Here is a 16,609-nt window from a genome sequence, read left to right as displayed (position 1 = left end):
TGACCTTTAGTTCTTAAGACAACAGATCATGCAGCAATTGTTTCACGTAGCCACTTCCCTTTTAAATTCAGGAAATTTTTAAAAGAAGTAGCAGCAGCCATATGTGGAAACACTATTAATATCATTATCAACTTTTTTGTCATTCTGATTTTTTTGTCATTCTGTGTTGTTTTCACGTACTTTGAAAACTGCTGTTCGAGATGGAGATGGGGATTATTCCTGGTAAAAGATCTCGGCACTGGGAGTAACTGATTTATCCAGGAGCACATAACCAGTTAGTGAGTGTACAACCAGAGCTTCAATCCAGGCCTTGACCGCAGGAACTTTTATTAAAGGGCATGAAATCCCCAATTTCGGTATTTCGCTTCTGGAATCCATAGCTCCAATTGCTATTTTCAAGTGGTGGCAATGGCTGTAGGCTTTTCCTCAGAGACCATTGTATGAAAGGAGAAAGGAAGCGAAGGTGCTAACTGCATGCTCAAGGCTGGATTTTTGCTGAATATTTAAAGGGAAGACTTGAATAGCACTTTGTTTGAAGTGAACATGCCACAAAATGGCAGAGCATGAGGAAAGGGAATGATTGGTGCGTTAGTTCTACTAGGGGCTGAGCAGGGACAGGTTAGGACAGATGAAGAATGAGCCCTGTTTTGAGAAAGACACTATTTCCCCTTTTAGTCTGGAGGAGTAGAGATGGATAGATACAGGGGGTCATAATCAGGAGGGGATATGAAATTCAGGGATGGCACCCTTGAAAGCTACCAGCTGGGTTCCCTGGAAGTCGAGGCTGAGGCAGAGGATGGAGTACTGGTGTTTATTGGGTTGGCACCTTGGAAGGAGGGGAAGGGAGCCAGCTTGGACAGAGTAGGGAATCACACTGTCATTCAGGCCCCACAGAGCCTCAGCCCCTGCAGAGCCTCGGAGCAGGTGCAGCCCACGCAGCTAGGTGGTGCTGTCCTGGGCAGCAGATTGGGGTCCCTGGAAGGCATGACCTGAGATGAGGCAACTGTCTGCAGCTAAGGGCACGGCTCTGTTCCTGTCCCTAGACAGCTCAGCCACGGTCCTTCCTTGTGGGGGGGCTGGGTCCCTTGTCTCCATGTTCATGACAAGAGCTTTACACCTGTGTCAGGTGAAGTCTTATTTTGGGAATGAAGTGTTAGAGGTTAATTAAGAAGAATGGTGATGGTTTGGTGAGTCCCCAAGGGAGGTGAGGGGGTGCTGGCCAAAGAAAAGTGAAAGGCCAGCCACAGCCAGGGCCTGACCACTCAGCAGGGGTGCAGCATCAGGGAGATGGCGTGGTTTCTATTAGACTTCCAGCCCCGGTTGCTACACTAGCAGTGATTGGCAAGACTGGACCCAGAGAAGGAAAAGAAGGTGCGAGGTCCTGGAGGGCATGAGAGATGAGTGGTCAGAAAAGACCATGTAACCAATACACAGGAAGCAAAGCACCTGCAGGGCTGGAGGTCAGAACTGAGGCTTCTGGGAGGGGGAAGAGGAGTGGTGTGGGAGCCCCCCTCCCGGGTGCCACCATTGCCCAGCCACCATGTGCCATGGTGACCACATGGCAGGAGACTCATCCACAGAGCACCTGCTGTTGAGTGAGTGCCACATACCCAGGCACTGTTGTGGGCATGGCTGATACCACAGGGACAAGACAGCAACCATCCTTCCATGTGTCACCTTCGCATTTCAGCAGCTGGCAACAGAGAATAAAGTACATGAGGTGTAAGGTACATTAGAAGATGATTTCACTCTGGAGAAAATACAGCGTGATGAGGATGTGTGGGCAAGGGAGTGAAAACAGGCTGTAATTTCACGCAGGGCCACCCCAAGCAGTGTCACTTAGAAGGTGACGTTTGAGAAAGGACATGCAGGAGGCAGGGAGCCCCCCATGCAGATGTCAGGGCCAAGAGCTTTCTGGGGATAGGGAGCAGCAAGCACAGAAGGCTGGAGACAGCAGTGTGTGGAATGGTCAGGAGCAGGCAGGCGATCACAGCCCGGTGGGATGAGGAGGGAGAGAGAAGGCTCAGAGGGTGGAGGACCTAGAAGGCCACTGCCTTCTTTGAGATGGAAACCCTATGGGGCGGGGGGTGGCATGATGTCCCATGTGCACATTTTATTTATTTATTTTAAAGATTATTTGAGAGAGAGAGAGAGAATGCACAAATGGGATGAGCAGAAGGAGAGCGAGAGAGAGAATTTCAAGCAGACTCCCCACTGAGTGTGGGCACTGTGAGGATTCAACTGACCCAAGTAGGCCATGGTAGCTCCAGAAGATGACCCATCGCCATGCAGGAGGAGGCTCTGTGTGAAGAATTGGGAAAAAGCAAGAGTGCAGCCCCAACATTAACAACACTCTTCACGGAATCCTTCTTTGCCAGGCTCTTTCTTTCTCCTGGCACCCCAACCTCCCTCCTCACACTACTGGATTCCCTGTGTGTCTTACGTTTCTAGTTTCATAATTTGGGAACTTGTCTTCACAAGGAGCTTGGGGCTGTCCATTTCCCACACTGATGTTTCCGCAGCGAGCAGGATGCTCCTCAATGGTCTCTTAAAAATCTTGACCCCTCACACATCTTCCCTTGTAACTAATGCCATATGTGTCCTCGTTTATTATACTTTATTCCTCCTTCCAGGTGTTACAAGTAATTATCTAGTCTTCTGTGAAAGATGTTTATATTGGAACCCTCATTGACATCAATCCTTGTAGTTACATCTTAGGAGAGTGTTGGAATACAAATCCTGAAGACAGGCTAATTTTAAATTCTGTTTCTTATTTTACCTGGCATTAAATGAAGTCAAATAAGTCTTTTTCAAATTTGAGGGACATGGAGGACTACTTTAAAAAAAAAAATCCTCTAAAACTTCCAAGGTTGAATAGACTTATTCCGCAAAATAGTATCCTTTTAAATACATCTCAATATAAATGAGGACATAAACATTTTATATTCCTACAACTGGAAGGACCCAGTGAAAGTTAATAAGTTAAATGTAAATTTTAAAAAAAGTATTCCAGTTAGCTCTGTGAATTGAGTATCACAGATGCTGGCATTTTACGGCTCCTAAACTATTCCCCCAGGATGCAAACAAGGCCCTGGCTGGTTGGCTTGGTGTCCCTGTGCCCATGGTCCCTCCCCCGAGTGCACCTCCTACACTTGGTACCAGACCATGGGCCTCCCACTTGTTGGGAACACATTCCTAGAGCTCTTTCCTTACGAGTTTCACAGAACTTCCTATTCCCAAGATGATCTAAAACTCTAGAACTCGTATGAGGCTGAACTTCCACTATAGTTTTTGGTTGAATGGCAGCCAAACAAATAATCCAGCATGACTTCTCCTAATTGTTTAGATAGTTATGACAGTATCTAATATGAGCATCTCGAAAAGAACCTTCAGACTGCATGCCTGTGGCATCCAGTTGAACAAACACAGTTCTAATGTCAAGGACCTAGCTTCCTTTCTTTATAGCGTTGGGTGTGCCTGAGGCAATTAACCTGCTATGTTTTCTGCCAAAATATCCATCTCAGGATTTTCATTTATTTTATTGGTCTATTGTCAGGTGGTGACATCACCCGTTTACATTGTGTTTATATTTTTAAAACTCCTTAGTACTACTTTGGTAAGCATTTACAAACCAGTCTCTCAAAGTATGAAATGTTATATCAAAGACTGTGTCAAATATAACATCAAACACTAAAACTGTGTTTCAGCATTTTACATGACCAGAGAATTTCTGAACTGGAATGGACTCTGTCAAATTCATCTCTGCAATATCTTGCGGAAATAGTCATTTAGCCTGTGTCTGAAAACCTACAGTTACTAGCTCATAAGGCAGTGTAGTCCATTTTTAAGTTAGAAATTTCTTTATATTGAACCAAAGTCTACTGCTGTCATTTTTGCCTATTAGTTCTAATGCTATCTTCTAGAACCAAGCACAAATTGAATCTCTCTGGCAAAGGATAACTCCTTCACCCCTGTGATGATGACAACTCCCTCCTTCCTCAGCCTGTCCTCCCTAGACCGATGTCCTTGGTACTTTCCATCCTCCTTATTTCTCAATGCTGAGTAACAAGGACAACAGCACAGTGATTGCTTTGGTACATTGTGCATGCAACCCAATTCCTCACTAGAAGCTTCAACAGATTATGTAATCCATAGACTGTATCTAAGAAATGGGCTTTTATGTCAATTTTTGTTACTAGAGTTAAGATTGTAAATGACTACAACGTAATATGTAGGATTATTCTGTTAAAAAGACAGAGATGGAACATAACTTAAATGTGCTCGCTTTGGCAGCACATATACTAAAATGATAACTAAGCATGTGCTGGCATACATATATATAATTTATTTACTTCTTTCTTTTTACAAATGGAGAAAGAAAATCTGAAAGCCTGAAGAGGCTCCTACCGACTGGGTAGAATGGAAGGTCATGAGCACCCAAACTATTCTGGCTCTCTTCTTGAGTCCTTTCCATAAGAACTCCTTTCCAGACCAAAAAACAGGATCCTTCTGGTCATGACAGATCCTCCTGAAAGAACCAGGCATGGTTCTACTACAACCAAACCCCATGAAGACGCGGTGTCCAGCTGCCCTGTCTTCTTTCTTATCTTTCTGTGTGCAGGGTCCCTGCCTGCAAAGCGAGGAAACAGGGTGTGGTCAATAAGGGCAATGAACCTACACTCACCAATTCTCCCACTCTGGTCAGAATCCTGGTTCTCTATGAGGGAGAGTAACACACTGGACAGAAACGATGTGGGAGCCTAAAGCCCCACAAAGGCCAGATCCCAATCAGAAGGAAGAAAAGTCCTGGTGAGGCTCACCTGCAGTTCCTTCCCAGTGTCACAGTGGGGACCTGGACAGCAGCCATAGCTCCCTCAAAGGTATGGCTTTTGTGTGGTTGGTTGGAACATGTTGTGCAGGTAGGTGTCTGCGTCCTCCACAATAATACTGCAGCTGATAGTCATAACTGCACATAAAAACACATTACTGTACAGAATGGTAATAACATGTTTGTGATTCATTGTTTTCTCCAACAGCTGGCTGCCCCAACTCCTTGATTAAAGAGCTCCATCACTTCAGGATTCTTGGAGAAGAGCAGGTGAGTCAGCCTCTCAAAGGCAGCGCCACAGTGTCATGAAAGATAGACACTAATGAGACAGTTTGGGCTCTCTCCAGGGAGGCAGAATATGTCTCCTGACCCTTGGCGCCCTAAAATGGGGAAGAAAGCCACACCATAGATATGTGTGAGGACACTCTTTTCCTCTTCTATCCATCAGACCTGACAGGTTATTAATTGGTACATCTGCTATCTGCCAGAGTATTTCATCTCAGGACGCCGACAGTAAGCAGGCATAACGTATTGGCAGATAAGCAAACAAGTAAGTGCCCAGATGCATGATGCCTAAGAGATCAGTCATCGCAGGTGGTCTGACATGATGTCTGTGGGTGAGTGTGAGAGCTCCTCTCACCAGACCTTTGCACTTTGTGCATGTTCTCCATATTTCACTGCGACTGCTTTCTCTGGATGTGAATCTGTGACTTATATACAAAGGATGACCCATTAAAAGTAGATTATTTAAGTACTGTGGTACTCAGATGACAGATTCTAAATGGATGTGCTAAGTAAATAATTCAGGGTGCTGAATTATACACACATACTTTTGACTGCATAAAAGTAAATTTCTTAATCTTTGTATAGAATTACAGCTTCCATGGTATTATGTTAAACCTTGATGTCAAGTTATTCTTGAAATGCTTACACCAAATAGTTGACAGCATGAAAAGGAGACCTACCTCACCCTCTTACTGGCTTTTACTCAAAGGACATCTTTGCCACATCTGACCAGGGAATATGCAAAGGAAGATGAGTTTTATTGATGCGTTTTTGGTCAGTATGTTTTTCTTTCATACATGTATGTTGTAAAGTTGGATAACTGTGTCCAACATTAGATTAAAAACAGAAAGGAAAATTGAGGAAGACACAAAGAGATGGAAAAACATTTGATGCTTATGGATTAGAAGAATAAATACTGTGAAAATGTCTATGCTACTCAGAGCAATTTACACATTCAATGCAATCCCTATCAAAATACCATGGACTTTCTTCACAGAGTTGGAACAAATAATCCTAAGATTTGTATGGAACCAGAAAAGACCCCAAGTAGCTAGAGGAATGTTGAAACAGAAAACCAAAGGTGGGGGCATCACAATGCCTGACTTCAAGCTATATTACAAAGCTGTGATCAAGACAGCATGGTACTGCCACAAAAACAAACATGTAGATCAATTGAACAGAATAGAAAACCCAGAAATGGACCCTCAGCTCTATGGTCAACTAATCTTGGATAAAGCAGGAAAGAATATCCAGTGGGGAAAAAAGTCTATTCAATAAATGGTGTTGAAAAAATTGGACTGCCACATGCATGAGAATGAAATTGGACCATTCTCTCACACCATACACAAAGATAAACTCAAAATGGTTGAAAGTTCTAAATGTGAGATGTGAATCTGTCAAAATCACAGAAGAGAACACAGGCAGCAACCTTTTTGAACTTGGCCACAGCAACTTCTTGTGAGTCACATCTGTAAAGGCAAGGGAAACAAAATCAATAATGCACTATTGGGACTTCATCAAGAAAAAAAGCTTCTGTGCAACAAAGGAAATAGTAAACAAAACTAAAAGGCAACCTATGGAATGGGAGAAGTTATTTGCAAATGACATATCAGATAAAGGGTTAGGACCTAAGATATACAAAGAACTTATCAAACTCAACACCCAAAAAAACAATCAGGTCAAGAAATGGGTAGAGGACAGGAACAGACATTTCTCCAAAGATACACATGGCTAACAAGCACATGAAGAAATGCTCCACATAAGTTGTCATCAAGGAAATACAAATCAAAACCACAATGAGATATCACTTTACTCTGAGAATGGCTAAAATTAACAAGACAGGAAACAACAAATGTTGGCGAGGATGTGGAGAAAGGGGAACCCTCTTGCACTCTTGGTAGGAATGCACACTGGTGCAGCCACTCTGGAAAACTTGTGGAGGTTCCTCTAGAAGTAAAAAATAGAGCTACTGTATGACCCAGCACTTGCACTATTGGGTATTTACCCCAAAAATACAGATGTAGTGAAACGATGGGACACCTGCACCCCAATGTTCAGAGCAGCAATGTCTATAATAGCCACACTGTGGAAGGAGCCACGATGTCCAACAGTTGAATGGATAAAGAAGATGTGGTATATACGTACAATGGAATATTACTCAGCCATCAGAAAGGGTGAATACCTACCATTTACATCGACGAGGACACAACTGGAGGGTATTATGCTGAGCAAAATAAGTCAATCAGAGAAAGACAATTATCATATGGTTTCACTCATATGTGGAATATAAGAAACAGTGCAAGGGACCATAAGGGAAGGAGGGGAAACTGAGTGGGGAAAAATTAGAGAGGAAGACAAACCATGAGAGACTCCTAATTCTGGAAAACAAACAAAGGGTTGCAGAAGGGGAGGTGGGTAGGGGCATAGAGTAACGAGGTGATGGGCATTAAGGAGGACACATGATAGGATGAGCACTGGGTGTTATACTATATGTTGGCAAATGGAATTTAAATAAAATTTAAAATTTTAAATTAAAAAATTTTAAATATAAAAATTAAAAAAAAAACAGAAAGGAGTTAATAGGGGGAGGATAAAAAAACTAAAATTATTTTCAATTCCTTGATTTAACAGGTTTCAGAATGTCTCCTTTACATTTTCATACTGCAAAATCCAGAATTCAGCAGGCATAGTGTTTATTCAATTGTAATCAAAATCAGTTATCCTTCATTGTAGGTAAGAATTAATAACTGACTCCTGCAAACATACCTATTTAGGAAAACACATGTATCTCCCAGCCATTTTCCTGCGAAAGCCTGAGAGATTTCTTAAAGTAAGAATTACTGATTGTTGCCCTGACATTTCCACTCAGATAATGGAGCCCTCTCTTCTAACTTGTACCAATATTTGCAAATTATTTCCCTATTTGTATTAGAGTCATTGGTGATTAGTAGGGAAAGAAGCCAACTGTAATCATCTCCTTGGATTTGCATACAAGTCAGGCCACTTTGCATTCTCCTAGAATTGTAATCGAGCCACAATCAAAATCACTATTATTCTGATTAGTTGTGCAACATGGGGTCATGGTTTATCACAACAATTTGATCTTTGTTTCCTGAAAAAGCACTTTTCCTTCCTTCCTTCTTTCTTTTCATTCAGAAGATACTTACTGAGCACCTACCTACTCAGGTGCTAGATACCATTCTCAGTTATAGGAATATAGGAGGGAGAAAGAAATACCAATGGACAACTGTGATGTTATGTACACACAGACACGTTCAATATTCATTATGTTAGGTGGTTATTATGGCCATGGAGAAAAATAAAACCAAAAAGAGGGTAGTGGTAGCTGGGGCTTCGAAGAGGTGAAATTTATATCAGGTGGTCAGAAATAACCTCACTGAACAGGTAATTTGTCAGTAAAGACATAAAGGGTGTGCCGGAAAGCATCCTGGTGACATCTAGGAAAGGAACTGAGTACAGTTAGGGAATAAATGAGTACAGAAGTTCTGAAGTGACCATCAGTAATGCTCATTTCATGTAAAAAGTATAAAATATAAGGTGTGGCTGGAGTAAGGTGAGAAGAAATGCAAGAGGGTGTGAACTGGAAGCCATAGGCAGGAAACATTTCTAGGAGGAAGACTGATCATCCATGCCTCCTGCTGACCAAGCACCAGCCCAGTGAGAAATGAACAATGGAATTTGAAACTTGGAGGTCATTGGTGACTTTGACCATGGGGGAGAGGGGGCAGGGAGGGAAAACCTGCTTGAATTGCTTGAATTGGGTTCATGTGAGAGGAGGAAGAGAAATGGGAGACAACAAATGTAGGTAACTTCTTTTCTGAGGAATTTAGCTGTAAAGGAAAGCAAAGAAATGAGGTAGCTGGGGTGGGGGAATATGGAATCAAGATAATTTTCTCTTTTACAGGAAAAGCTGAGGCATGTTTATAGGCCACTGGGAGTGACTCTGTAAAGGAGTAGGGGGTTGGTGACACAGGGGAGAGGAGAGATGGTCAGGAACAATGTCCCTGTCCCCAAGGACACAAGAGAGTGGGGGGGGGGGGGGATGAGAAGAAAGGGGAATGGGAAAGGTAGTTGGTCCATTAGTTCTAGGTCCCAGTGAGTCCAAAGAGATTTTAGAGTTTGAGTACTAGCAAGGTTTAGCTGGAAAAGTAGGTGCTAGCTGACGAGTGAGATCCTTGGGGCACCCGGGTGGCTCAGTGGTTGAGCATCTGCCTTCGGCTCAGGTCATGATCCCAGGGTCCTGGGACCGAGTCCCACATTGGGCTTCCCGCAGGGAGCCTGCGTCTCCCTCTGCCTGTGTCTCTGCCTCTCTCGGTGTGTCTTTCATGAAGAGATAAATAAAATCTTTGAAAAAAAAAAAAAAGAATGGGATTCTTGACATTGAGATTACGGAGGCTTGCAGGGACTGGCAATGGCAGGGTCAGGGGAGGGCCGGGAGTGCTGGTGGCCGAGTTAGTATAGAGGAAAAGTTGACTGGAAAAGTTGAGGCCAAAAGTTTGGGAAGCCAGGGCATTGGAAGGGTGACCCATGTGGACACTGAGATCCTCCAGAATTATTACCAGAGCAGACTGGGAAAGAGTGCTGGTGAGCCACAAACTGAAGCTTCAAGAAATGGGGGCAGGAGGAGCAGGGAGAGAGAAATTGAAGGAGGTAAGGCTCAGGAGTTCCTGCAGATGGAGAAAGTGCACCCAGTGGAACCTGGTGGTCCGAAACTCAAAGCTGGAGGGTGTCAGGAGAGAAGAAAACTGTTCTACTTAGAGCGTTGCAGAGCAATGCTTGGTGGTACAAAGTGCAGAAAGTATTTGAGGGAGCCGCCAGGGAAGTGGTGTCAAAGGGAAGAAGCCAGTTTCAGTGGGGGAAGAAGGTGAGAGGAACAGTAGGTGTAGATTGAAGTCACAGGGCAGGTAGGACTGTCTGGCCCTGGCTTCCCCAGCACAGGGGCGGGAGCTGGGGCAGCTGGAGGGCAGAGTAGGGCAAAGCAATGTACGAAACCACGTGGGCATGGAAGTCTGATAGGAGAATGACAAGGGAGCCAGGAACTGCTTCAGGGACTGATATTAACCAGAGGTGTCAGTCTGGGACATTTCTATCCTGATGATACATGACAAAAGCTAGTGTCCTCAGGGCAGATGGTGACTGAAGCTCCAGAGAGAAAGCAAAGCATTCCAGCCCCACCGCTCCTGCAGGTTAGGGTAGGGCAGCCTTTCAGGGAGCTGGTACAGCATTTAGGCTCTCTCTTGATGCTTGAAGCAAATTTTATTACTTGACAAAATGAGATTTTATATTAATGTGTGTTACCAGTGCCCTTGGACACATCACTTCAGTCGCTCACTAATGTGGTTTTTCCATTCGTAGAAAAGGAAGAGAAATGGTCAGCCATGTCTTAGAATTTTTGTGAATCAATAGGATTGCAATGTAAGTTGCAAATATTAAGTGCTACGCGAAAATGTTTCTGATTTAAATACTACTTGCATTATTTACACTCAATAGATTGAAGTGGTAGCAACAAGGTAGGCAATAAAATAAGTGTGATGTGCACCTAAAAGTGAATTGATAAGATGCACACAGATACTGCTTAATTACTGAATCCATTGCTGGATGGTGGAGATAGATGCTTATCAGTCATCTCATTTCTTTGTATGTGATTCCTTTCCATTTTCATTGGTCCTTAAAAGGCCCTTGATTTTTGAGATCTAGATTAAAGATAAATCATTAAAACACTATAAATAATTACCTTCCTACAATAAAAATATAATTAAAACTCCTTGTAATTTAACGTAACACATTTATATTAGCTTTTTGGCCCTGTCTCTGACTTGTGTTTATAATTCACGTTCATAAAGCATCTTTCATCCCTCCAAGTCCAATCTAATTGGCAAAGATATCATCACATAGTAGGTAATTAAGCTACTCCAAAGTTTAAGGTGAGCCTTAAAAAAAAAAAAAAAAAAAAAAAGGACAGAAAAACCCCACCAGGAATAATATCTGTCAGTCCATAGGGTTTTGAGAGCCTTCAGAAGAACGGCATTTCAGAAATACCTCTACTTATACCAGGTTCCCCCACCTTAGGTTCAATCACTAATCACCAGAATTATGAAGAAACAACATTCAAACATTCATGTATTCCACAAATATTTTGTGAATATCTTTTATTGTACTACTATTGTGCTAGTGTTAGGTAAAATGGTAAACAAGGAAATCACAAGAACAAATCATGGTAGGTGCTACGTTGAAAACAAACAGTGATTGAGATTTGACGTATTTTAGATAAGGATCCATAAATTTTGAGAAGGCACCCACTATTCACTGAGCTGGGATCTCAGTATTGGATAGAAGAGCATTCAAAGCAGAGAGAAGCACATGTTCAGTGACACACACACCCAAGAGGCAAAGAGATTGTTCTGTTCAAGCCACTAAGTAAAATCAATGTGGCTGGAAGATAATGAGCAAGAGGGACAGTGATGAAAGACGAAGACCATCCACACCATGTAGGCCATGATCAAGATTTGGATTTGAAAAAAAAAAAAGATTTGGATTTGATTGAGTTCAATAGGAAATTCTTGAAAGTTTAAGCAGGGGGCAGGCATTAACTAAATTACATTTCCAGAATGTCAGTCTTGCTCCAATTGGGACAACATCTGGATCAAGACAGTTGGTAGAGGAAAGAGAAGGAAGTGAATATCCAGAGGTAGGACACAGGTCTCAAGGATTCATAAGCTGAAGGAGTCCTACAGTTTTATCTCACCGAGAGCCATAAGGTGGTAGGAAGGTGAGAATGGAGGTGAGGAAGCTGGGGCTCACCTCTGAACAGATTTGATAGGCCTAAAGCATTGAGAAGGAGGCAAGTCAGGATTTGGATATATGATTCAGAGCTCAGAGGAGACAGAGGTCAGGGGTCAGAGATGGAAAGATAAATATGGAATCTTTGGCACACAGATGGCATTTTATTTATTTGTTTGTTTGTTTGTTTGTTTGTTTATTTAGGTTTATTTAAGTCATCTCTACATCCAATGTGGGGCTTGAACTCATGACCCTGAGATTAAGAGTCATATAGTCTTCCAATTGAGCCAGCCAGGCACCCTGGGCAGATGGTATCTTAAATCCATGGCAGTTGCCAAATGGGAATTAAAGACAAGGGACCAGGTGAATCCTAAGGAGCTCCAACATTTGGAAATGTGTTAAAAGAAAGGAAAGCCCAGGAAAAGACAGGGAGAAGGAGGTGGGAGGTGATGAACACCACAGTGCCTCTGGAGGAAGTCAGAGGCACTTGAATTTGGAGGCCAAGAGTAGTACTACTCAAAGCTGTGTCTCAGGGGCTGTAGTAAAGGATAAATAACATGTGTCCATGGGCCACCATGCCCTATGCTGACAGCCCTTAAACCTGTATGTGTTCAGCAGTCCTGTTTGCAAAACCTCCAGAAGTCTATGGTGTCACATTCACTGTTAGAAACTTTCATGAGGAAAACACTTAGCAGGAGCCCCCACTCCATATCATTGCCTTCCTGGGGGCCCTGCCATGGCCATAGAAAGGACAAGGGAAGAAGAAGCCAATTGGTTTTGACCTCCTTTCCAGAAGATCCCATAACCACTGGAAGTCAAAGTATTTTTTTGACATCATGTCATCAGGAACATCTGAAAAAGAAGAAACTTCAGGTCCCCAGGCTGGCTCAAGTGGTGGGGCATGCAACTCTTGATCTGGGGGTCATGAGTTTGAGCCTCATGTTGGGCATAGAGATTACTTTGAAAAAAATAAAACAAATAAAAATTTAAAAATAAAAAGGAAAAAACTTCGTAAATTGCAATCCAGGATACAGTCTATTGCTCCAATTATATTTTAGGTGTTGTTTGATCTGTTTTCTCCTTACATCTGATTTCAGCCATCCTAATGATTATTTTTTCTATGCAGTGAATAAGGTCCAGCCCTTTCTCTAGCCAATTTACTTCATCAGTCAATGACAGATGTCCAGGGATGAAGAAAACATTATTAGCAACAAAACAGAGACTACAAACAGGAACGTGGCAGGCACACCCACAGAGGCTGTCACCAACTCCCCCAGGGCTAACTACCTGCAAATGAGGAAAAATAAGATTAAGGTTACTGAGAATTTAACGAGTGTCAGGTTGTTGTTTTTTTCCCCCAGTTCTAACACATATAGAAAATAGGGCATCCTCCGTATACCAAGGAGAAATGGACTAATCATAAATGTGTGTTTCTCTAGGAGGTTATTTTAGATTTTTTTATTCAAAGAGGAAATTCCATAAGAAACTATTTTTCATTATTTTCTAAAAGGATGACTGAGGAAGAGTGAGCTGGAAAAAAAATTTTTTTAAGATTTTATTTATTCATGAGAGACCGAGAGAGAGAGACAGAGACAGAGACAGAGACAGAGGGAGAGGGAAAAGCAGGCTCCCTAGGGGGAACCCAACATGAGACTAGATCCCAGGACCCCAGGATCACGACCTGAGCCAAAGGCAGACGCTCAACCACTGAGCCACCCAGGTGACCCTAAAAACATTTTTTTTTTTAATAAAAAGGAAAAAACAGAAAGTGGAAGCCGCTTGGTATTGGAGAAAGAGTGGTCTTTAGAGCCATAGCCCTGATTTCTGATCGGGGATCAGAGGTGTCCTGCCTGCGTGAAGTTCAACAAAAGACTGAACTTCTGTGTGACTCCATGGTTTCATCCTTTTAGTTCCCAGAGTAGACAAAGAAGGTGCTGCATGGGCAAAGTGTTGGCGCAGTGGCTTGGCAAAGAATAGTAGCTCAGCAAATGGCATTTCTGATGGGAATTTGAGGAGGGAGGACCCAGGGAGGAAATCCCCAGGTGCTGGTGGCTAAGACTTAGCAGAATCCAGAGTTTAAGGAGGGAAAGCAAGACAGGTCCCAGCCTACTCCGTTGGGTTTGTCTTGTAGCTATACCTGAGTGCCCCCAAAAGGATATTCTGAAAAATTCCGCCGCAGAACAAAAACAGCCTCCTTCCCTGCTCAGAGGATTTGAAAGGCTGCCATGGAGCTCTGGGATTGCTGACAAGCTGTGACTCATTTGACAGAACGTTTGCCAGTTTTCTCAGACTTCAGTTTTATCACTATAGTATTCCTGTACTTTATATTTCCTGCAATCTCAAACTTGAGGTTCCTTTTTTGCTTTCTTTTCTTAGGAAAGCATGCAAATCAGATATCACAACAAGGAGGTACATGTCTTCCCACACAGGTGTTTTGGGTGGTTTTCCAGGAGTACAAGATTGTCAGGTGCGGGGCCTTCCCAGCCCGACTCCTCAAGTGACCACCAGTGCTTAGCATGCAGTCAGTGGCCAGCGAGAAGGAGGAAGCTAGCTGCCCCATGTGGGATTTGAACATGTGAACCTTGCTTCATTAGAGAACAATATTCTACCCAACTCAATTCTTCTACCTACCTGCAGACTCCCAAAATACAACCTCTATTTGATTATACTCTCCCATGATTCATTATTCAGATTCTTAAAATATCAGTTTATTGAAACTTGTCTGAACTTTACATTTTAAAAGGAATATCTTCTGTGCTTAGGAATATCCGTGGGAGTACACATAAAGACTGAATAATTTATTTCTCGAATAAATAAAATATAGACCATAGCAATGAGTTGAGATTTTTACCTAGATAGGTCATACTAATGGAATGCATTTTCACTATAATCTGATGAAATGTAAGAAATGTTTAAAATTTTTTTTTCCTTAGAGAAATGCTTTGTTAATATTCACTTTCAAAAAATTTTTGCGAATACCATGTTGTCACTCTAAATTATCTTAGTTATCTGTCTGTGGATTATCCATTTTATGAAAGTATATCCATAAATTTGCAGACTAGTTTTAATAATATCTTAAGCAACATTTGTTGGCAGGTTAAGACGAATACATCCACACACACACACAGGTGCGCACACAGTCACAGTGATTCCAAAGATAAATAGTAAGTAAGGGATTTTTAGAAAATTTTGAGCTCACCTGAGAATAGATTCTACACAGACTTACCCACATTGCAAATTAATCATGTTCCTTCAGGGCAGCCCGGGTGACTCAGCAGTTTAGCGCTGCCTTCGGCCCAGGGCATGATCCTGGAGTCCCAGGATCAGTCCCATGTCGGGCTCCCTGCATGGAGTCTGCTTCTCCCTCTGCCTGTGTCTCTGCCTCTCTCTCTGTGTCTCACATGAATAAATAAAAAAATCTTTAAAAAGAAAAAATAATAATAATAATGTTCCTTCAGTTCTCTTCCTAAAATGCCATTACTGATAAGTGAAAAAAGCACCTGCATATTATGCGAGTAGTGTCAACAGATCGGTATCTGTTCACTTTCCCCATTGGAGTCCATTTATCTTTTTACCACTATTGTGTGTATTTTGCACTCAGATGAATCTCCATATTCTGCCCTATTTAGTGCTAATTTGTTAAAACTCTCTAGTAAATAAATAGTTGGGTTCTTTCAATACATTGTCAACTTTGTGCCAGTAAGTGGTTGAAAGGAATCCATGGAAATGTCTGCCATACCTTGAAGGGAACCAAGTATCTCTAATGACATACATATAACTACATGTCTAATTTCTTTCCTTAGCATATGAAACTTTCTGTGACTACTAACTCATTACTGTCTTTAGGTCACATGTTTGTTCTTATAAATTTCACAATGTTAAAAAAACAGTTGTAAAGCACTCAGTAGGCTTGGGTTTTATTTCAGATGTGTGTACTTTTTAATTATCAGAAATTACAGGTATATAAGTTAAAATATTTGTCTTTAGAAAATAAATCATATGCTCAAATTCTCTTGAGTGTATCACAAATAGAATAATTATAATTAAGTCATTTTTATAAGCTCCTTAGCTAATGAGCAGAAAGAAAAATATAATTTCACATTTCATCAGTAACTAAGACCACTGTGAATACTGTCAGCAAGAATTTCTAAAGTGTTATTGGACTTTGTCCATAGGTTAACTTCTTCCTAGATAAAAGCTGCCATTCAGGGATGACTGGGTTGCTCAGTGGTGAAATGTCTGCCTTCAACTCAGGGCATGATCCTGGAGCTCCAGGACTGAGTCCCAGATCGGGCTCCCCACAGGGAGCCTGCTTCTCCCTCTTCCTGTGTCTGTGTGTGTGTGTGTGTGTGTGTGTGTGTGTCATGAATAAATAAAAAGTATCTTTAATAAAATAGCTATCATTCATAGTAGTAAAATCACTTAACTAAATTAAGTAGTTGGGTGATCTATCACTAAATCAGAAAATAGCCAATTGCTTGAGAGTCATTTATTTAAAATAGAAAACCATCCTACATCACTCTTATTAATTCCCATTGCCATTGATTGTTTTGTTAGAAGAATTAAATTAATTGACACTCACTGGAGTTAGATTCCATTAATTCATCCTACAACAGTTTGCTATTTACACTATGGATAAGATACTCTACCAAATTCAGGAGAAACAAATACAAAAAAGCACTAGGGGGTTGTGGG

The 16,609-nt window shown here is 41.9% G+C and overlaps 1 protein-coding gene across 1 annotated transcript in view; it reads left to right on the top strand.

The window, feature by feature from the left end:
* PRKN (parkin RBR E3 ubiquitin protein ligase) overlaps nt 1-16,609 on the top strand; it is a 1,299,642-nt gene that overhangs the window by 1,092,331 nt on the left and 190,702 nt on the right. Inside the window, exon 8 of the mRNA XM_077899327.1 lies at nt 5,037-5,098. Within this exon, the coding sequence (XP_077755453.1) occupies nt 5,037-5,098 (62 nt within the window). The remainder of the gene's footprint in view (nt 1-5,036; nt 5,099-16,609) is intronic.

This window comes from Canis aureus, chromosome 1 (assembly GCF_053574225.1).
Source record: "Canis aureus isolate CA01 chromosome 1, VMU_Caureus_v.1.0, whole genome shotgun sequence".
Lineage (NCBI taxonomy): Eukaryota > Metazoa > Chordata > Mammalia > Carnivora > Canidae > Canis > Canis aureus.
Note: the sequence above shows the minus strand (reverse complement) of the source record. Positions and strands in the feature narration are given on the sequence as shown.